The 15,192-nt window shown below is 42.0% G+C and overlaps 1 protein-coding gene across 8 annotated transcripts in view; it reads left to right on the top strand.

Annotated features, from left to right (window-relative positions):
* PALM2AKAP2 (PALM2 and AKAP2 fusion) overlaps positions 1–15,192 on the top strand; it is a 261,758-nt gene that overhangs the window by 226,087 nt on the left and 20,479 nt on the right. For all 8 annotated transcript variants that reach the window (XM_050330182.1, XM_050330179.1, XM_050330181.1 and 5 more), the window contains one exon: positions 12,293–14,684. In XM_050330182.1, the coding sequence (XP_050186139.1) occupies positions 12,293–14,684 (2,392 nt within the window). The remainder of the gene's footprint in view (positions 1–12,292; positions 14,685–15,192) is intronic.

Below are 15,192 nucleotides of genomic sequence, written 5' to 3'. Positions count from 1 at the left end.
TATTATGAAATCTATAAGTAATGTATTATAATATCTATCCCTTGTGCAGACAGTGTAGGAGGTAGTGTATGAAAGCACACAGTATTTCCTGTCACTTTAGGCTAACCAAAACCACTCTTAGTCTTATTTTAAGACAGGAATGTTGAGTGCCTTTTCTTTTTTTTCCCCCGTGAGACCTATTTACATTCTGTTTTCATAGATTAATTCAACAGGTGACAGAGTTTCTTGCCTGCCCATTTAACACTGTAGAGACTTACCTTGCCTCATTTAATGTGGCTCAGGCAGGTGGTGGAGCATCTGGTGAAATGAGCTGCCACTGCCTTCAAGGGTTCTCCTGTCAAAAATGTCACTGCTTCTCATTTTCATCATTGCTGGTAAAGAATGGCTGTACCTCCCCTTTGCTGATGCCTTAGAAGTAGTAAGAAAGCAAGTCAATATCTTATGTAATTCTTCAGGTAGGTAAAGTTTGCTATTTCAGCCTTTAAGCTGTATCATCTATAGCAACATGTGTGACACTAAATTCGAGCCATTTTAACTCAAAGTCGGGAGGGCCTTTGCAGGGGATATCTGGTCAGCATAGCTCATGTTTTTAGCTTTAACTATTAAGCCTCCAGGAAACCTAATCCAAGGGTACTCAAATGTCACCTAGCCCAGAGGCATCAGTAATGAACAAGTACTATACTGTAGAAAACACTGTGCTTTTTTTTCCTGTCACCCTCCTTTGTAAATTTGGCGGGGCAGGGGGGTTGCATTCCTTCTATTCAGCTGTTTTCCGTTTGGCTGGTGCTTTTCGTACAGGCTGTACACCACTGCTCTGACCTGAGTCTCCTGAAACAGGTTACCAGAGGTGCCCTAAGCACTTCAATTAACACTGCAGCCTCTCCTGTGGAAAGAATATAGTCGAGCCGTTTTGTTGTTTCCTGGTAGGTAAAAAATACTGCTAGTTACTTCTTGGAATTTGTGTCTTTCACAGCAGCCCTTCATGGGATTGCTCCTTCCTAGTACTAAGCCAGCCACATGGTGTGGTAGGGTAGTGGACCTCCCTGCAGCCACCCCCTCTCCCCCTGGAAAAAAAGCCCAAAAACCAAACAGAAAAACGAACCTATGACAGTAAACCCCTGCTTATGTTAGCTGAAAACGTGTCTTAGGGTCTGTTGCCGACACAGTGCTTTTGAGAGTATCCCTAAGGAGATGGCTCCCTTTCAGGTTAAGGGAAGTCATGTTCTTTATGAGAAGTGTGAACTGGAATTTTCCCTTATAAGACACTCTGTGTGAGTGGGCTGAGGGTGTGGGCTTCCTCTTTGTTTTCCTTCTTTCTTCTTTTTCCCTTTTATCTCTTTTTTTTTTTACTTTCTTGGTTTTCCTTTTTGTTTGGGTTTCTGTTTGTTTGTTTTTTGAACAAGCCCTCCCTCAGACTATGACACCAGAGTCCTGTAATGAGTTGGGGAAGGAATGTGACTTAAGAAGTGAAGGCCTTTGTGGAAAACAGCATATTTAGGTTTTGCTTCAGAGTTTACAGAAACAGAGTAAGCGTAAGCTAAGACTTCTCATCTGTGACTTGTATCTTCGTTGAGTTTTATCATTTGGTATTGGGAAGAGTATTTACCACACCATTTTTGCCAGTGATGTTGGTGGAATTCTTTGTGGTTCGTGTGCTCACTGAGCAGTAAGCAGAGCTTTTTGAAATTTGCAACCTTCTACGTTGGTGTAATACAGAAGAATATTGATTTCAAGGAGGAAAGATATTTTCTGTATATCCTATGCATGTAATAACTAGGGAAACCACCCAGCATGTCCAGTGAGTATATTCCTTAGGCAGCAGTTGCTAAGTCTTCTGGCTGAATTCTTTAGTTGCTGCGGAGGGGTATGTTTCCCACTCGTCGAGTGTGTTATCCTTCTTGACACTGTAAAGCAAACTTCAGCTCACAAAGATGCTTTCAGGGTGTCTGTTCAGCTTCATCTTACATAGTTTTTAGCACTGAAGGAAATTAACATAGTACCGCGAGCAGTCACATTTAGCAGCAACAGCATTTCTGATGAGCCCTCAGTGCATGCACCAGGATAGCACATTCCTTAACTCCTGTGAGATGAGGAAGGATATTTTAGGGGAAAGCATCTGAAAGCCAAGATGACATGATTTTTCCTTCTAGCTTGTGCTTTTGTTTTTATGTACACAGACTCCATAGCTGAAGTATCGTGCAGTCCTTCAAATACTGAAAACTGAGTTACTGCTTGTGTGATGTGCTAGTAAACAATACCCTTTTGAGAAGGTCTGGTTAAGCCATTTTTGTCTCTTCCCCCCCGTCTTCTCTAAAGCAATTTGATCTGGAATGTGTCAAACTTCTGTCTGTACAGAAATGTGAGGTGCTGCTTGCAGTTTAATGCTGAGCCTTTTTATGACTGTTTAAAATACCTCCAAGCAAGCATTTCCTATCTGATAGCAAATTGCCTGAGAAATACAGCAACCCTTTAATGTAACAGCATAATTGGTTTAAACGGTCTTGTCAACATTAAAGAAATTAACCACGATTTATTTAATTTCTCTTTAATTAGGTAAAAAAGAACCTATAACTGAGGAACTGGGCAATCTGAAGGACTTTTGAAGCAGAGCAGTTTGACCGGGAATAGCCAGTTCAGTTAGCACCATTTTCCTCCATCATTATCTTAATTCTCCACTTGCTGAAAGAGCAAGTGATGAATGCCTTAATCAAATAATAGCCTAATGTAGTCCAGATGTGCAGTAGGTCATTTAATCAGTGACTTTTCAGCAGGAATAATGAGTTTTTACTTGGAAGAGGAGAGGGGAGCAGGGGCAGAGGGACAGGAAGTAGTAGGTGCTGAAAGGAGATGTTTTACTCTCAGGAATTTCTCAACTGCGTTTTTCCCAAATAAGGAATTAGAAAAAAGATCCTATCCAAGTCTCTCTTTCAATGAAACACACTCCTGCAGGAGATAGTGAGATGACTGTAATGCTTAGTTTGTGTTATGAGCAAAGCTTAGATGAAGCTGCTGACTGTTCACAACACCACACACACATGGTAGGTCACATTTATAGCCTAGGGACAGCAATGGTATGTGGAGAATTTAGCAACATCCTCCTTCTTGGCCTCTTACTAGCAAAACTGTTCTATAGACCCTGTAGTCATTTCATCTATTTTTTTCTTTGTAACTTTTCTGTTAAGTATTATTTATTTGCGAGACGTTTGTTGAAGTGGTTTGGCAAACTCCCTTGATCACCCTGGCTACATCGGATTCATTGTTTAATGATAGCAGGTTTCATTTTACAGGTGTGTATCTTTGAATGGGTATTTTTCTACATGTGCCAGCCACAAAATTGAGTTACATACAAGCCCTTGGAGGAAGAACCTTGTGAATCACAGTGCACTAGAGTTACGTTTTGGCTCTTGTGTAAAATCTCCGGCTTTGTACCCCAAATGTTTTATCCATGGTGTGTTTCTGGAAGAAGGGACTAGAGTGAAAACATTTTTGTGTGTTAGTTCCCTGATGAACTCTGGGCATGGTGACACATTGGAGAGCATGACTCAGGGAAGGTGGTGTGCCAGGCTCTTCCTGGAAGCAGTTTCTCTTCCCCACTTGGGTGCATAACCCAGCTGTTGGCAGAGACTTCAGTTATATCCTTTGATCACCATCATATTTTCCCCCTCTTCACTTTTATAAATAAAGTGATTTTTGAGCTAGGACTAGAGCAGATATCCTTTCTTCATGTCCTTTCAGGCTTCTTTTTATAATGTTTCAGTGATCTGCTTTTGCCTGAGTGTAGAGGTAACAGCCTAAAATACACTTTGGTTAAAGCTAATTATAAATAGGGACCTTTTTAAACTCCTGCATTCACTCTTAGTAGAGACTTTTAGGGGTCTCTAGCTTTGAAATAACTCAATTTCCTTGAAAAACTGAAGAAAGCAATCTGTACTGCTCAAGCCAGCTGGGCTGGTTGAGCGCTCAGGCTGTAACCCTCCCAAGGCCTGCAGCGAATAAACATTGTCCTGCTCTTTGTGCTCCCGGCAGAGCAGGGTGCCAGTGAGTGAGACACACTGCACTGTGCACAGTTACGTAGGCATACCTTCATTTAAGCAGATTTTGTTGTGATGGGTCTTAATCTAATGGATGAGAGCAGCTGTAACAAGTCCTCCTGGTAAAGACAAAACATCAATAATAATTCTTAACCTTCTTCAGCTGTCAACGAAACAGATGTTTAGCCTTACATTTCTGTGCATAATTCACTCCTTTAGCCTCTGTGGCGGCACTCCAGACTGTCAAACTCTAGTAGATACTGAGCAGCCATGCCTTTCAGAATTGCAGCAAATATTTATTAGGCTTTAGGAAATAGTTAAAAGCGGTATGATCTCAAACAGTTTGTGCAGCAAAGAAGTGAAACGAAAAAGGAGAAAAATTGTGTTAGTCTTTATTTGCAAAAGTTTGTAGGGGGTTGCTTCTGTTAAAGCATTTCAGTTCCTACTATATTGCCCTTGAAGGTAAGGGGTGAACGAACTCCAGCATAGAGATCATCTATCTTTGTTCAGAAAATGCAGTTTAGGCTACCATTTATGACAGATTTAGAGAATTGTATGAGCCAGTGAAAGAATCTGTATCGTCAGAAGACTTTAGTAATACTAATACATCTCAGAAAGCCTATTTGTGTGTTTACGGCAGGTTTATCTCTGTTCCTCACATCTATTAGAACAGTTTTCCTAGCAACCATAAGATCTGCTCTGAGAGCGAATTAACTGCCTGGCCTTTTGTCTCAGTTTACTGCCTTCCTCCTGCCCCTGTGTAACCCAAATTCCTTCCTCCGGAGGTCCCTTTCTCATGCACCAAAATGATTAACATACCTTTATTTTTCTATAAATCTCTCATTTACATAGGAGAGTTGTAGATCCATTCTTTAGATGGAACAGGAATCCCCTTACCTCCAATGAATTGACTAAGGAATTTTGGAAATCCCCTTGTCTCATTTTTTTTTTGTGCAAGTGACCGTAAAGGTCACTCTTTCCTTGTGCTGACATTATCTCTAGATGGGTTAGAGAGTATTAAGAGCAAGGCTTAGTTTAGCGTCCTTTCCCCTCCCCACTGGGATTAGATCATGCTTTATCAGAGCAATTGTTCCATCCTCGACATGTGCTGGGCAGATTTCAACTGCAGCATTTTGTGGAACTGATTTTTTATGCATGCATTCAAAAGACATGTTCTGTTCAGCTCAGTATCTGTATTGGGCACTCTGTTTAAGCTGAACATTTTTATGTCCTTATTCAGTTGGGATTTCTCCTCTTTCACTTAACATCAGACCAGAGGCTGAGTGTCAGTGCTGCTAACAACAGAGCCCTTAGCTGAGATCTACCAACAGCAGCTGAGGGGAGCCTGTCCAAGTGGACTATGCAAATGCAACAGTTTATGGCACAGGACCTCATCTCTGACCTTCAACTGTGAAGAGGAAATTATCCTTCTATTCCTTAAGGATTATGTCCTGCACTGTTTTCCCTACCAGGTTGTGGAACAGTTTTCTAATTGCGCTTACACAATTAGTGTAAACCTGTGTTAGTTGGATGCAGTGCTCTTTATTTCTCCAGCAAACCATTGCATTTCCTTAGGTAGCAGTGGAGGCCGCTTCAGCAGATCATATTTACCATTCTAAGTGACTTGGCACCACAACCTTTTTAAATCAAGTATCCCAGCTGTTGGAAGTATTCAGTCTTGTTTCAGCAAAGGCAGATTTTAGAGACAAGCCACGGAAAAATAAGCCTTAGGAAAAATGCATAACGAAGTTAAAAAGTACTAACCATCTGTGGTGGGGTGGTTGATTAACACACAAACGTGGTTTGTATTGACCTTGAGTCTAGTGCTGTCCCTCTGCAGCATTGGTTTGTTTCCCATCCCTGCACATAGGGGATGCAGTGTACTGTCCTCCTCATTCTGTCCTACGGAATAGAGTGAAGCAATATGAAAAATACTTGGCGTTGCATTTTTCTTTTGAGGTAGAAATCATTGTGGAATTGAAAGGACCATCAAAAGTGGGATTTGAACTGATGAGAGTGATGATAAAAACACATTTTTCTGGATGAAATACCTTCTTATGCATGCATTTACTGCTCTAATTCAGTTGCGCTTTCAGGCTGACCTACATTACAGTGTAGCGAACAAGTGAATGGCCTTTTGAATGCAAGTTCTGGTACCTGAAATCATCACGGATTTACTCATTTCTTGGGTGCTTTGAAGCTCCGGTTCTCCCTATGAGTGGCTGATAGAAAATGGGGTGTGTGTATGAGTGTAGACTGGAAGTACCAAATGGTGCTGCACTTTCTGAAGGAAAGTTTAATCACAGCTTCCTGTAATTTCAGATTTGCATCTTGATTACTGTGGAACGGAACAGAGCTTTCATAGCAAAGCTAACCAGCCCCACACAGAGTAGTATCTGAGTCTATACCACTTGAATATGTATTGCTTTCCTTTCTACCAGCTGCGTAACCATATCACAACTCTGATAAACTCTGCAATGCTTTTTCTTTATCAGAAGTGATTTTTCTTTTCATTCAGAAGTTAGCAGCCTTTTGTCCCTAAATATTAATTTCTGCATAAGTAACTTTGGCCATACAGGTGCTTCATGCAGTTACAGTTCTTTAATAAAAAGTAGTTAGCCTTTTATTTTTGCATTTTTACAACAGCTGCACAAGCATAAAAGTTACAGAAGGAAGATACTTGTTTTTTCTTGCTCCTGTAGCAATAGGTGGAATCCAGTCATTTGGATTGCAAATTTTTCACAGAGAGACCAGATCTATATTTACAGGAAGCAAGAGGAAAAATCTGGCATATAGGATCAGGTGTTTTTCTTCGTATAGAAAACTGCTTCTCATTTACATACCTTGAAGTTAGTGGGAAGTAGTAAGGTTTATTCCAAATTTGGATCCTGACTTACCCAGGAAAAACTTAAGCTGTTTGTCATTGAGGACACAGAAAATACTGGAGCTACGGAGACACGTTTGGAAAAATACAGTGTCATTTGATTTATGTGCTCATCATTAAAATATCCTACCGTACAGTATATGTTTACCATTAAAGTATTCATAATTTTATCCATCTTTAATGTATTACAGAAGCAAAAGAAGACTGGAGTTTGATTTGATAAAAGAGCTTTACAGTGTATAATATGGGGAAGCTGAAGCCTGTGGCTCAGGTGCAATGAAAAAGAATATTGCAAAGCCTTTCAAGAATATTGCAAAGTCCTGAACAACTGCAGTCACAACTTCTTCTCTAAAACAGATGAGAAAAGGAAATAGGAAAACCACTTAGAAAATGCCGCATAGCAAACTCTCCAAGTAACCACTTGCTTGGGTATTGTATCCCCACATCTCTTATTACTGTCTGTATTCCAAAAGAGCCCCACTGCTTCTTAGGGGGAAGTTGTATGAAGTTGTATTGATTTTTAGAATGTACCCTTGTGATTTCTGAAGTGCTTAGGAGACAAACCAGCATTCCATAAAGAAAAGATTGTGCTGTCTGGCTACCTCAAAATAGTCACTGAAGAGCATAGAGAGCTGCTAATGGAGAATGTCATTGTGACACTCAACACTAACACATTTTAGTTATCAAGAATGGTTTTGGTCTGTGTATTGAAGACACTCTGAAAAGGAACAGGTTTTGTTTTTTGTGTGCAGTAGGATTATGACTGGAACTATTAAAGGTAGTGCCAGCATGTGCCTGACATACCTTAAATTCAAAATTTGGCGATAGGATTTGAGGATTTATTTTTCTCTGAAACTCGAATCTTATTTTATTAAGTGAAAAATTGTAAACTTTTTTTAAACTTTTCATAGTAGTTCTAAAACCCTGAGGTGTCAGCATAAAATATGGTGTGAAAAAAAGAGACCTTTATACACAGGAACAGGACAACACTTTGGGTTTGTATTTGGGTTTGATTTTCTTTTAATGAAGATAAATTTTTCTGTAGGTAATGTCAGTGGAAATCCCCTTTCTTTCCTTGAACTCCGCATCATCATCTGCATCCTTTTTTTTTTGCTCCAGTTTTCTGATCTTTTGAAGGTGGTTTTTTTAGCTGCTGCTTTCTCTTAGCTCCCCTGAACAGAAGATTTTCAAAACACAAAGAGTTTGGCCTATGTCCTCAGACTGCTTTCTGCAAAGGTGCTCTCTTGAAGTTTTGCTAGAGTCAACCTTCTAACAAACCCATCACTTGGTTCCTTCTCACTTGCAAAGAGGGGCAGGCCAAGACAATAGGTGAACAGAGATAAGATGGTTGACATCAGCAAGGAGTTACGGATTAGCCAGTCAACCACATGCAAATGTGGTTTTAGTACTAAAACTACGTGAGGCATGATGGGCCCAAGAGTCAGATCCAAGAGCAGAGGGGAAATGGTTGAACAAAACCCTGGTGTAGTGCCCAGGTAGTGGGAGGAGAAGCAGATGAAATACAGGACATCTTCAAAAGAAGATGGAAGCTGAAGAAATGGAAAATTGACAATGCAAATGAAGCCAAGAGACCAGCAATATCAAAAACTTGTCCTGAAACTTGGCTGGAGTGATTGTAGCATCCTGCAATGAGTAAACTGTTTTAGATTTTCTTAAGCCATAAAACTTCTTGGTCATTTTCTCTTTTCCTCTCTCTCCCCACCACTGCCACTGTTGCTTCGGAAGAATGTTGAAGTGGCTCAGAAGGATTGCCTCCCACTTGTTTCTGTAGGCATTTTGTGTTGAATCAAACAAAGGAAGGCACTGGCATTATGTTTGCTGGGTCTCGCTAGTAGCACACCCACAATTTTTTTCCTTCTGAAAGAACTGATTTCCCAAACAGTTACACTTTTGTAGATGAGGAATTCAGCCAAAGAGAAAATATGCTAATAATTTCCTAAGCTGCTAATAACCGTAGTTTGCTAAAGTGCAGCAGCATTGTAGAAGTAACACTAATTACCCAGTTGCATCTTGACTTAAACAGAAATGAATGCACATTCAGAGGTTCTGTAAATGTAACAGCAACTTCTGGAAAATCTGGGTCTAGATGAACAGTTTAAGGGAATCTCTGTGAATGCTGTGTTGCTGACTACAATTAAGATTGAATGCAGCCCATTTCCCATTCACAAGTCTTTGTAATGGTGCAGGCTTTGAAAAGCCTCCTCCCTGTAGGCAGCAAATACAAAGCTGTTGGTAGGGGTTTATCGCTGAGGAGCAAAAGCAGTCCCCTGGAAAGCTCGACTGCTTCTGCCAAACAGCTGAGGCAGGGGGTCTGTGTGTGTCCCACCACCCTCCTCCCAGCCTCCTCCCGTCCATGGTGTCATCATGCTGACGTGCCACTTTCCCACACCCTGCCAGTTATCCTGGGCAGGCTCTGTGACCTGGACTGTCTTGAAAAGATTTTTTTTTTTATCAACTGTTTTTGTCCTTATTTATCTCAGTCCTCTTCTGAAAGTAATTCATCAGCAGATTGCTCTTACAGGAGTGCTTGGAGCAAACTCATTGCCATGAGCTCGCAAAGTTGTCCCCAGATACTGCCAGAATGTGTTGAGGAAGAAAATTTTGTGGGTTCTTAATCAGATTTTTTCCTCTTGTAGCATTTCTCACTGGATTCTATGCCATTCCAGGAGCCCCTCTTCATGCTCAGTTGCTAATTTCTATCAAAGAAAGCCTCCTCCAATAAGTAGCAAATGTTTCCTCAGAGCTTTTACTGCATAATTGTCTATTTTGCTACATAATTACATGTGCCACACTAATTGCAGAGACACAGGGACTTTCAGAGTTACATGCTGTCACAAACGCATGTGCTGATTAGACAGTTCCGTGCATGTGCCTTATATGTGAGCTATGGTTGCAGCTCTGATGAGAGGATGGGCTCTTACTCGCTTGGAGATTTAGGTAGAACATTATATCTGTGGTTCTGTCATCTAACTTGAATATCCAAATATGGTGTGATCCACAGTGGTTTATACATTAAAGCAGTGATGGAAGTAGACATGGATTAGGGAATGCAGTCTCTGGGACCACCAGGGGTATATTCCCAGCTCCCTGTTGTGGAGGTACCAGAAGCACAGAGGGCCCTTTTGCTCTGGTTTGGCTCTTCAGGTAGATGTGCTTCAGCGCCACTGAATTTCTGTGTCCATTGACGATATATTCTTGTGGCTGCAGAGGACATGTAGTTACCTGCCAGTATCATTAGTGGCTTTGAACTGTTTAATTAGAAGCAAATAGTATCAGGAGCGTAATTGCGTACCCATGGTTTGTGTAACAGAGGACAGCCATCGGTCTTGCACTTTGCACACTTTGTTCCAGCAACCAACATACCCCTTTTTGCACTAGCATGTCAAGAAGGGAAGATTTAAATCCGGATATCAAAAAGATATTGCAGTCTTAATCCTGTCACCTGAGTACCGGTTGTGTTGGTGGAGCCTTGCCAGCAGATCAAGTGCAATTCCTGCCCTTTCAGGTTAAAAGAAACCTTATCTTTGATTTTTTTTCATTCCTTCTGGGCCCACCTGAAAAAGTAAGGACTTTTTATATTTGTTCTGTATTTGTTTGCAGAACATCTGATTTCTTGAATACATCTCTAATAGGACTAAAGAAGAAAATGGCCACATTTAGATATTTAAATGATGAAAAATACAATATGCTTTAAGAAAAGTGCTGCTAGAAACTTCAGCTGGAGTATTTCTAAGTTCAGCAGAAAGTGAAGAAGTGAAGCAAGTAGAACCAGTAAAGTTTGTCAAGTAAAATACGTAGACAAAAGCAGGTTGTTTGTTTTCAAAGATTTTTTCCAATGTTTAAGCACAATTAAGAATAGAATATCTGGTGGATGAAGCCAGCGCTGTCTTCAAATGTGTACAACCATATAATTAGACAGAAAGATCTTCAGAGTGTTTTTAGAAAGAGCTCTTCCAGCTGACTGCCTGTAATTGTTTAAGGTGTGTCAAATGCATTGGCTGCCTATGTAAATGCAGCAGCAGTGTGATGGTTCAGGTCACTGGTGAGTGCCATTGTGCTCCTTGTTGATCATCTGCTGCTGCAGTGTGTATTAATAGCATGCTGGGTAAGGGACAGCAGGGGCGGGGGTGACCAGCAGACAATGGTGCCCTTGTTGGTGGCCACTGAGTTCGCAGGGTTTGATCATTGCTATTTGCTTTCCAAGCCCATGCCTCACACACAGAAACACACATATAAAGGGAAACAGAGACCTCCGATAGCATATTTCTGTTTTAAAAAGTTAGTAAAGTAAATAGAGGTGATTGGTTTTCATGATGTAGGAAGTTAAGCAAGAGTTAGCAAGTTTTTTTAAATGATGTTTAAAATTTCCTTTTCTTAGGGTGTTTTCTTTTTTCCTTTTTTTTTTCCTTTTTGCAATATAGAATTATTGAGAAGTTAAGTGGTATGTTGCCAACGTAATTGGAATTTCCTTCAGACTTTACTCAGAGAAGTTCATTAGGCTGCTTGACCAGTAAAATCTGCCTGTACCTGAACATACACAGTGTTTCTTTCAGTAACCTCCTTGTGAGCAGAGGCAACGCATATGGGAGAAATGTGAATCCAGTGCATCTGCACTGCAGATCAAAGAAGTGGGAGGGAGGAGACTATGACTCTGGTCCCTGTCATGCTCCTTGTGCTGGTCTTCATGCCATGGGAGTTGCAGATGCTTCCTGTCTCTCAGGTCCAGTTGTGTGTGGGCTTCTGTGTGGGCTGGAGAAAGACCCCGTGTCTTTTCAACACTGTGTAATTCTACCCTGTGATGACCAGGACTGAGCCACTGAGAAATGAGCATTCCTGCCACATCCTTTCTCCAAACTTGGTATGAATCACTTTCCTTCACATAAGCATCTGTTTCTGCAAAGCAGGGTCAGTAATACTTTTCATCTGGAGAAGCATTATGAGATTTCCTTTAGGTGTGGAAAGCATTTTTAAAATACCAAGATCATAGGTGTTGTGTACTGCATATGCAAATCTTAGAAGAGTCTAAACTGGCAAGTCAGTATTAATTTGGAAACCCAGAGCTCATTCCTAGTCACAGACCAAGACACAGGCATGAAATAATGACAAAGTAAGGATGGTAAGCAGATGGGAGATCCTTAAATGAAAGTTTGTTGTTGTTTTAATACCTTTTCCAGTTTATGGTAAGATAACTTCCTGTTTTTTGTGTGAAGTTTGCCTTGCTTTTTCACATTTTGAGGGAATGCTTTAATCTCAAGTTTAGGAAGTGCTGGGGTTTGGTTTTCAGATGGTATTTACCTACTAAAAAATTGCATGAATTTTTTTAGGACTTCATCATAGTTTTGTTTTCTTATTTTAGAAATCTTCCAGAATCCCTGAGGATGACATCCGGTTGAGAAAAAACAGAGACCAAAACTGTGCCAATTTCTTGGAGCCAGCTACTGTGCTTGCTACAAAGGAAGAGAAAATGGAAATTGAAGTTCCAGTTTCTGAACACAAAAGCATCACCACAGTGGCTTCACCACATCCCGTAGACAATCCAACCCACTTTTTTTCCCCTGCTGCCAGCCGCAATGGACTTAAGGAAAGGCACGAATCTCTGGACAGCGAAGTTGCTAAGGAGATCAGATACCTTGATGAAGTGCTGGAAGCAAATTGCTGTGATTCTGCTGCAGATAGTACCTTTAATGGGACATCCTCCCCCGAACCAAGTGCAGTCTCCATTATGGATGGCTCAGGAACATCTGCTAATGTCAGTAAAGATTCAGGACCCAGTGAAAGGGAAGAAAATGTAGCCGACAAGCAGGCAGCCTTGGAAGCTGAGGCATGTGAAGCTAGCATGACTGATGAGAACCTGAAATCTAATGGCCATTCCTTGGGTGGACTGAAAGAAGACACTAGGGAGAGTCTGAAGGTGCCAGGAAGTCCCAGTTCTTCAAACAGTTCTAGAAGATCCTCTAAGGATGGAGAAACAACTCTTACAACCCTTAAGAAAGAGGCAAAGTTTGAACTGCGAGCCTTCCATGAAGACAAAAAGCCCTCAAAGCTCTTTGAAGATGAGGAAGAGAAGGAAAAATACAGAGTCCGCAAAGTGAGACAATCGGAAGAAATGATGGAACTTGAAAAGGAAAGAAGGGAACTCATTAAGAGCCAGGCTGTCAAGAAAAACCCCAACATTGCCGCCAAATGGTGGAACCCTCCTCAAGAGAAGCCCCTGGAGGATCAACTGGATGAAGATCATCTGGAGTCTCACAAGAAGTACAAGGAGCGCAAGGAGAGACAGCAGCAGCAAGGTGCAACACCAGCATCCCCCAAACAGGTCAGCTGCTCCTTTGTAGCCCCAGAGTCAGTCAATATCAAAAAAGAGGATATTGTCACAGAGCAAATTGACTTCTCAGCTGCCAGAAAGCAGTTCCAGCTGATGGAGCATTCAGGTCCATCTCAGGGTCAGGCCCCACCGAGGCGGTCAGGAACACCCAAGATGTTCTCCATCAAACCCTTCTACAAAAGCCTCAATTCTCCATATGTGGACAAGCCGATGTCCTCTGTGACAAGACCTGTTTCAGTGTGTGGGCAAACAGGACAGGTTGAGGGTAACAATACCCCAGCTGTCAAAGCACAGAAAGTCTCCTGTACCTCAGAAAATGACAAAAGTGCCCAGACTACCATGGCTGACACAGCAAGAGAGCTACCAGTCAGTGATAACCCCAGAGCTGGACAAGCCTCAAAACTGTGGGCAGAGGAGGGAGAATTCATGAGTGCAAGAGCGGTCTTCACAGTGGTGAAGGACGATGGACAAGGAATTCTAGACCACTTCCCAAAGCCAGGCAGCGCCTCTTCCCCTCCAGAGGAGCTTGACTCTGGTTTGGATGATTTGTCTGTTAGGTCTCAGGATACCACCGTCTTGGAAACCCTTTCCAATGACTTCAGCATGGATAACATAAGCGACAGTGGTGCTTCCAACGAGACCATGAGCGCCCTGCAGGAAAGTTCGCTGGCAGATTTCTCCCTGCCACAGACCCCACAGGCCGACACTCCAGCTGAGAGTAGGAATGAAGGCATCTCTAAGTCTTTCAGTGACCCAGGCTGTGATTCCCCCTTCTCTACCTTGGCAGACTCCATGCTGATGGATGACCAGCTGGAGTACCAGGCTGGCCTGCTTGTTCAAAATGCCATCCAACAAGCCATAGCTGAGCAGGTGGATAAAGGAAACTGCAATGAAGAAGAAATACCAGCAGAAAAAGAGGTCTCAGTCAAAGAGCAATCAGCCACCACTGGGCCAGCTCCAGCCTCCAAGGAGCATCAGAACCCAGTGTTTGAGCCACCCCAGGTGTCTTCACCAGTTCAAGAAAAAAGGGACACCATACCAAAGACTTCAAAAGAGGAAGACTCAGGACTCAGGGAAGGGAAGAGTTTGCAGCAGTCACCCACGTACTCAGCCAGCCAGCCATTCCTTGTGGAGGAAGGCAAACATGAAGTCAGCTATTTCAGCAAATATTCAGAGGCAGCTGAGCTTAGGAGCACAGCCTCCATCCTGGCCACACAGGAACCTGAAGTGACCGTAGGTCCTTTCAAGTTACGGTCGAGGAAACAGCGAACTTTGTCGATGATAGAAGAAGAGATCAGAGCTGCCCAGGAAAGAGAAGAGGAGCTGAAGAGGCAGCGGCAAGGTCTGCAAATGGCACCAAGCCCTGTTACAAAGAGCGCACCACACATGCCCACCAGAACTGTGTCTTACAAAACTGCACCAGGTAAGAGCCCAAAGTGTTAGAGGGGAAGTGAAATGCGACTGAAGGTTAAGGTATGGCTTAGTTTTATGTCATTTTTGAATGAAAACATTGTTTTGCAGGGAGTGGGAGGGTCATGACTTCGTCTGCCAGGAAACTGCAGGCAGGAGGACTGCATGGGACAGCCATGCAGTTTGTGAGCACACCTGTGGAAGGCTCTGGTTTCTGACAAATGTGGTGCAGGATAAACTTAGAGATGCTGATCATGATTACTATGTCCCTGTGCTGATAAAACCACCCACTGAAGTTTAAGATCATCTCAGGGAAGGACAGCAGCTGTTTTTGGAGCTATATGGCTATTTGAAAGACAAACATACAAGGCCTTTCTTAACAGGCTTTCTGTTTTCTTGCATGTCATTAAGGAAGTAGAAAGGTAGTGGAGATTCACATATATTAGCGTTTTGAATCAGATTTCTTTTTCTGTGTATTTTGCTTTCTGTTTTCAGGTGTTTCTTGGCCTTAATGAACTTTG

Source organism: Myiozetetes cayanensis, unplaced genomic scaffold (genome assembly GCF_022539395.1).
Source record: "Myiozetetes cayanensis isolate MyiCay16 unplaced genomic scaffold, myiCay2020 scf4, whole genome shotgun sequence".
NCBI classification, from domain to species: domain Eukaryota; kingdom Metazoa; phylum Chordata; class Aves; order Passeriformes; family Tyrannidae; genus Myiozetetes; species Myiozetetes cayanensis.
Note: the sequence above shows the minus strand (reverse complement) of the source record. Positions and strands in the feature narration are given on the sequence as shown.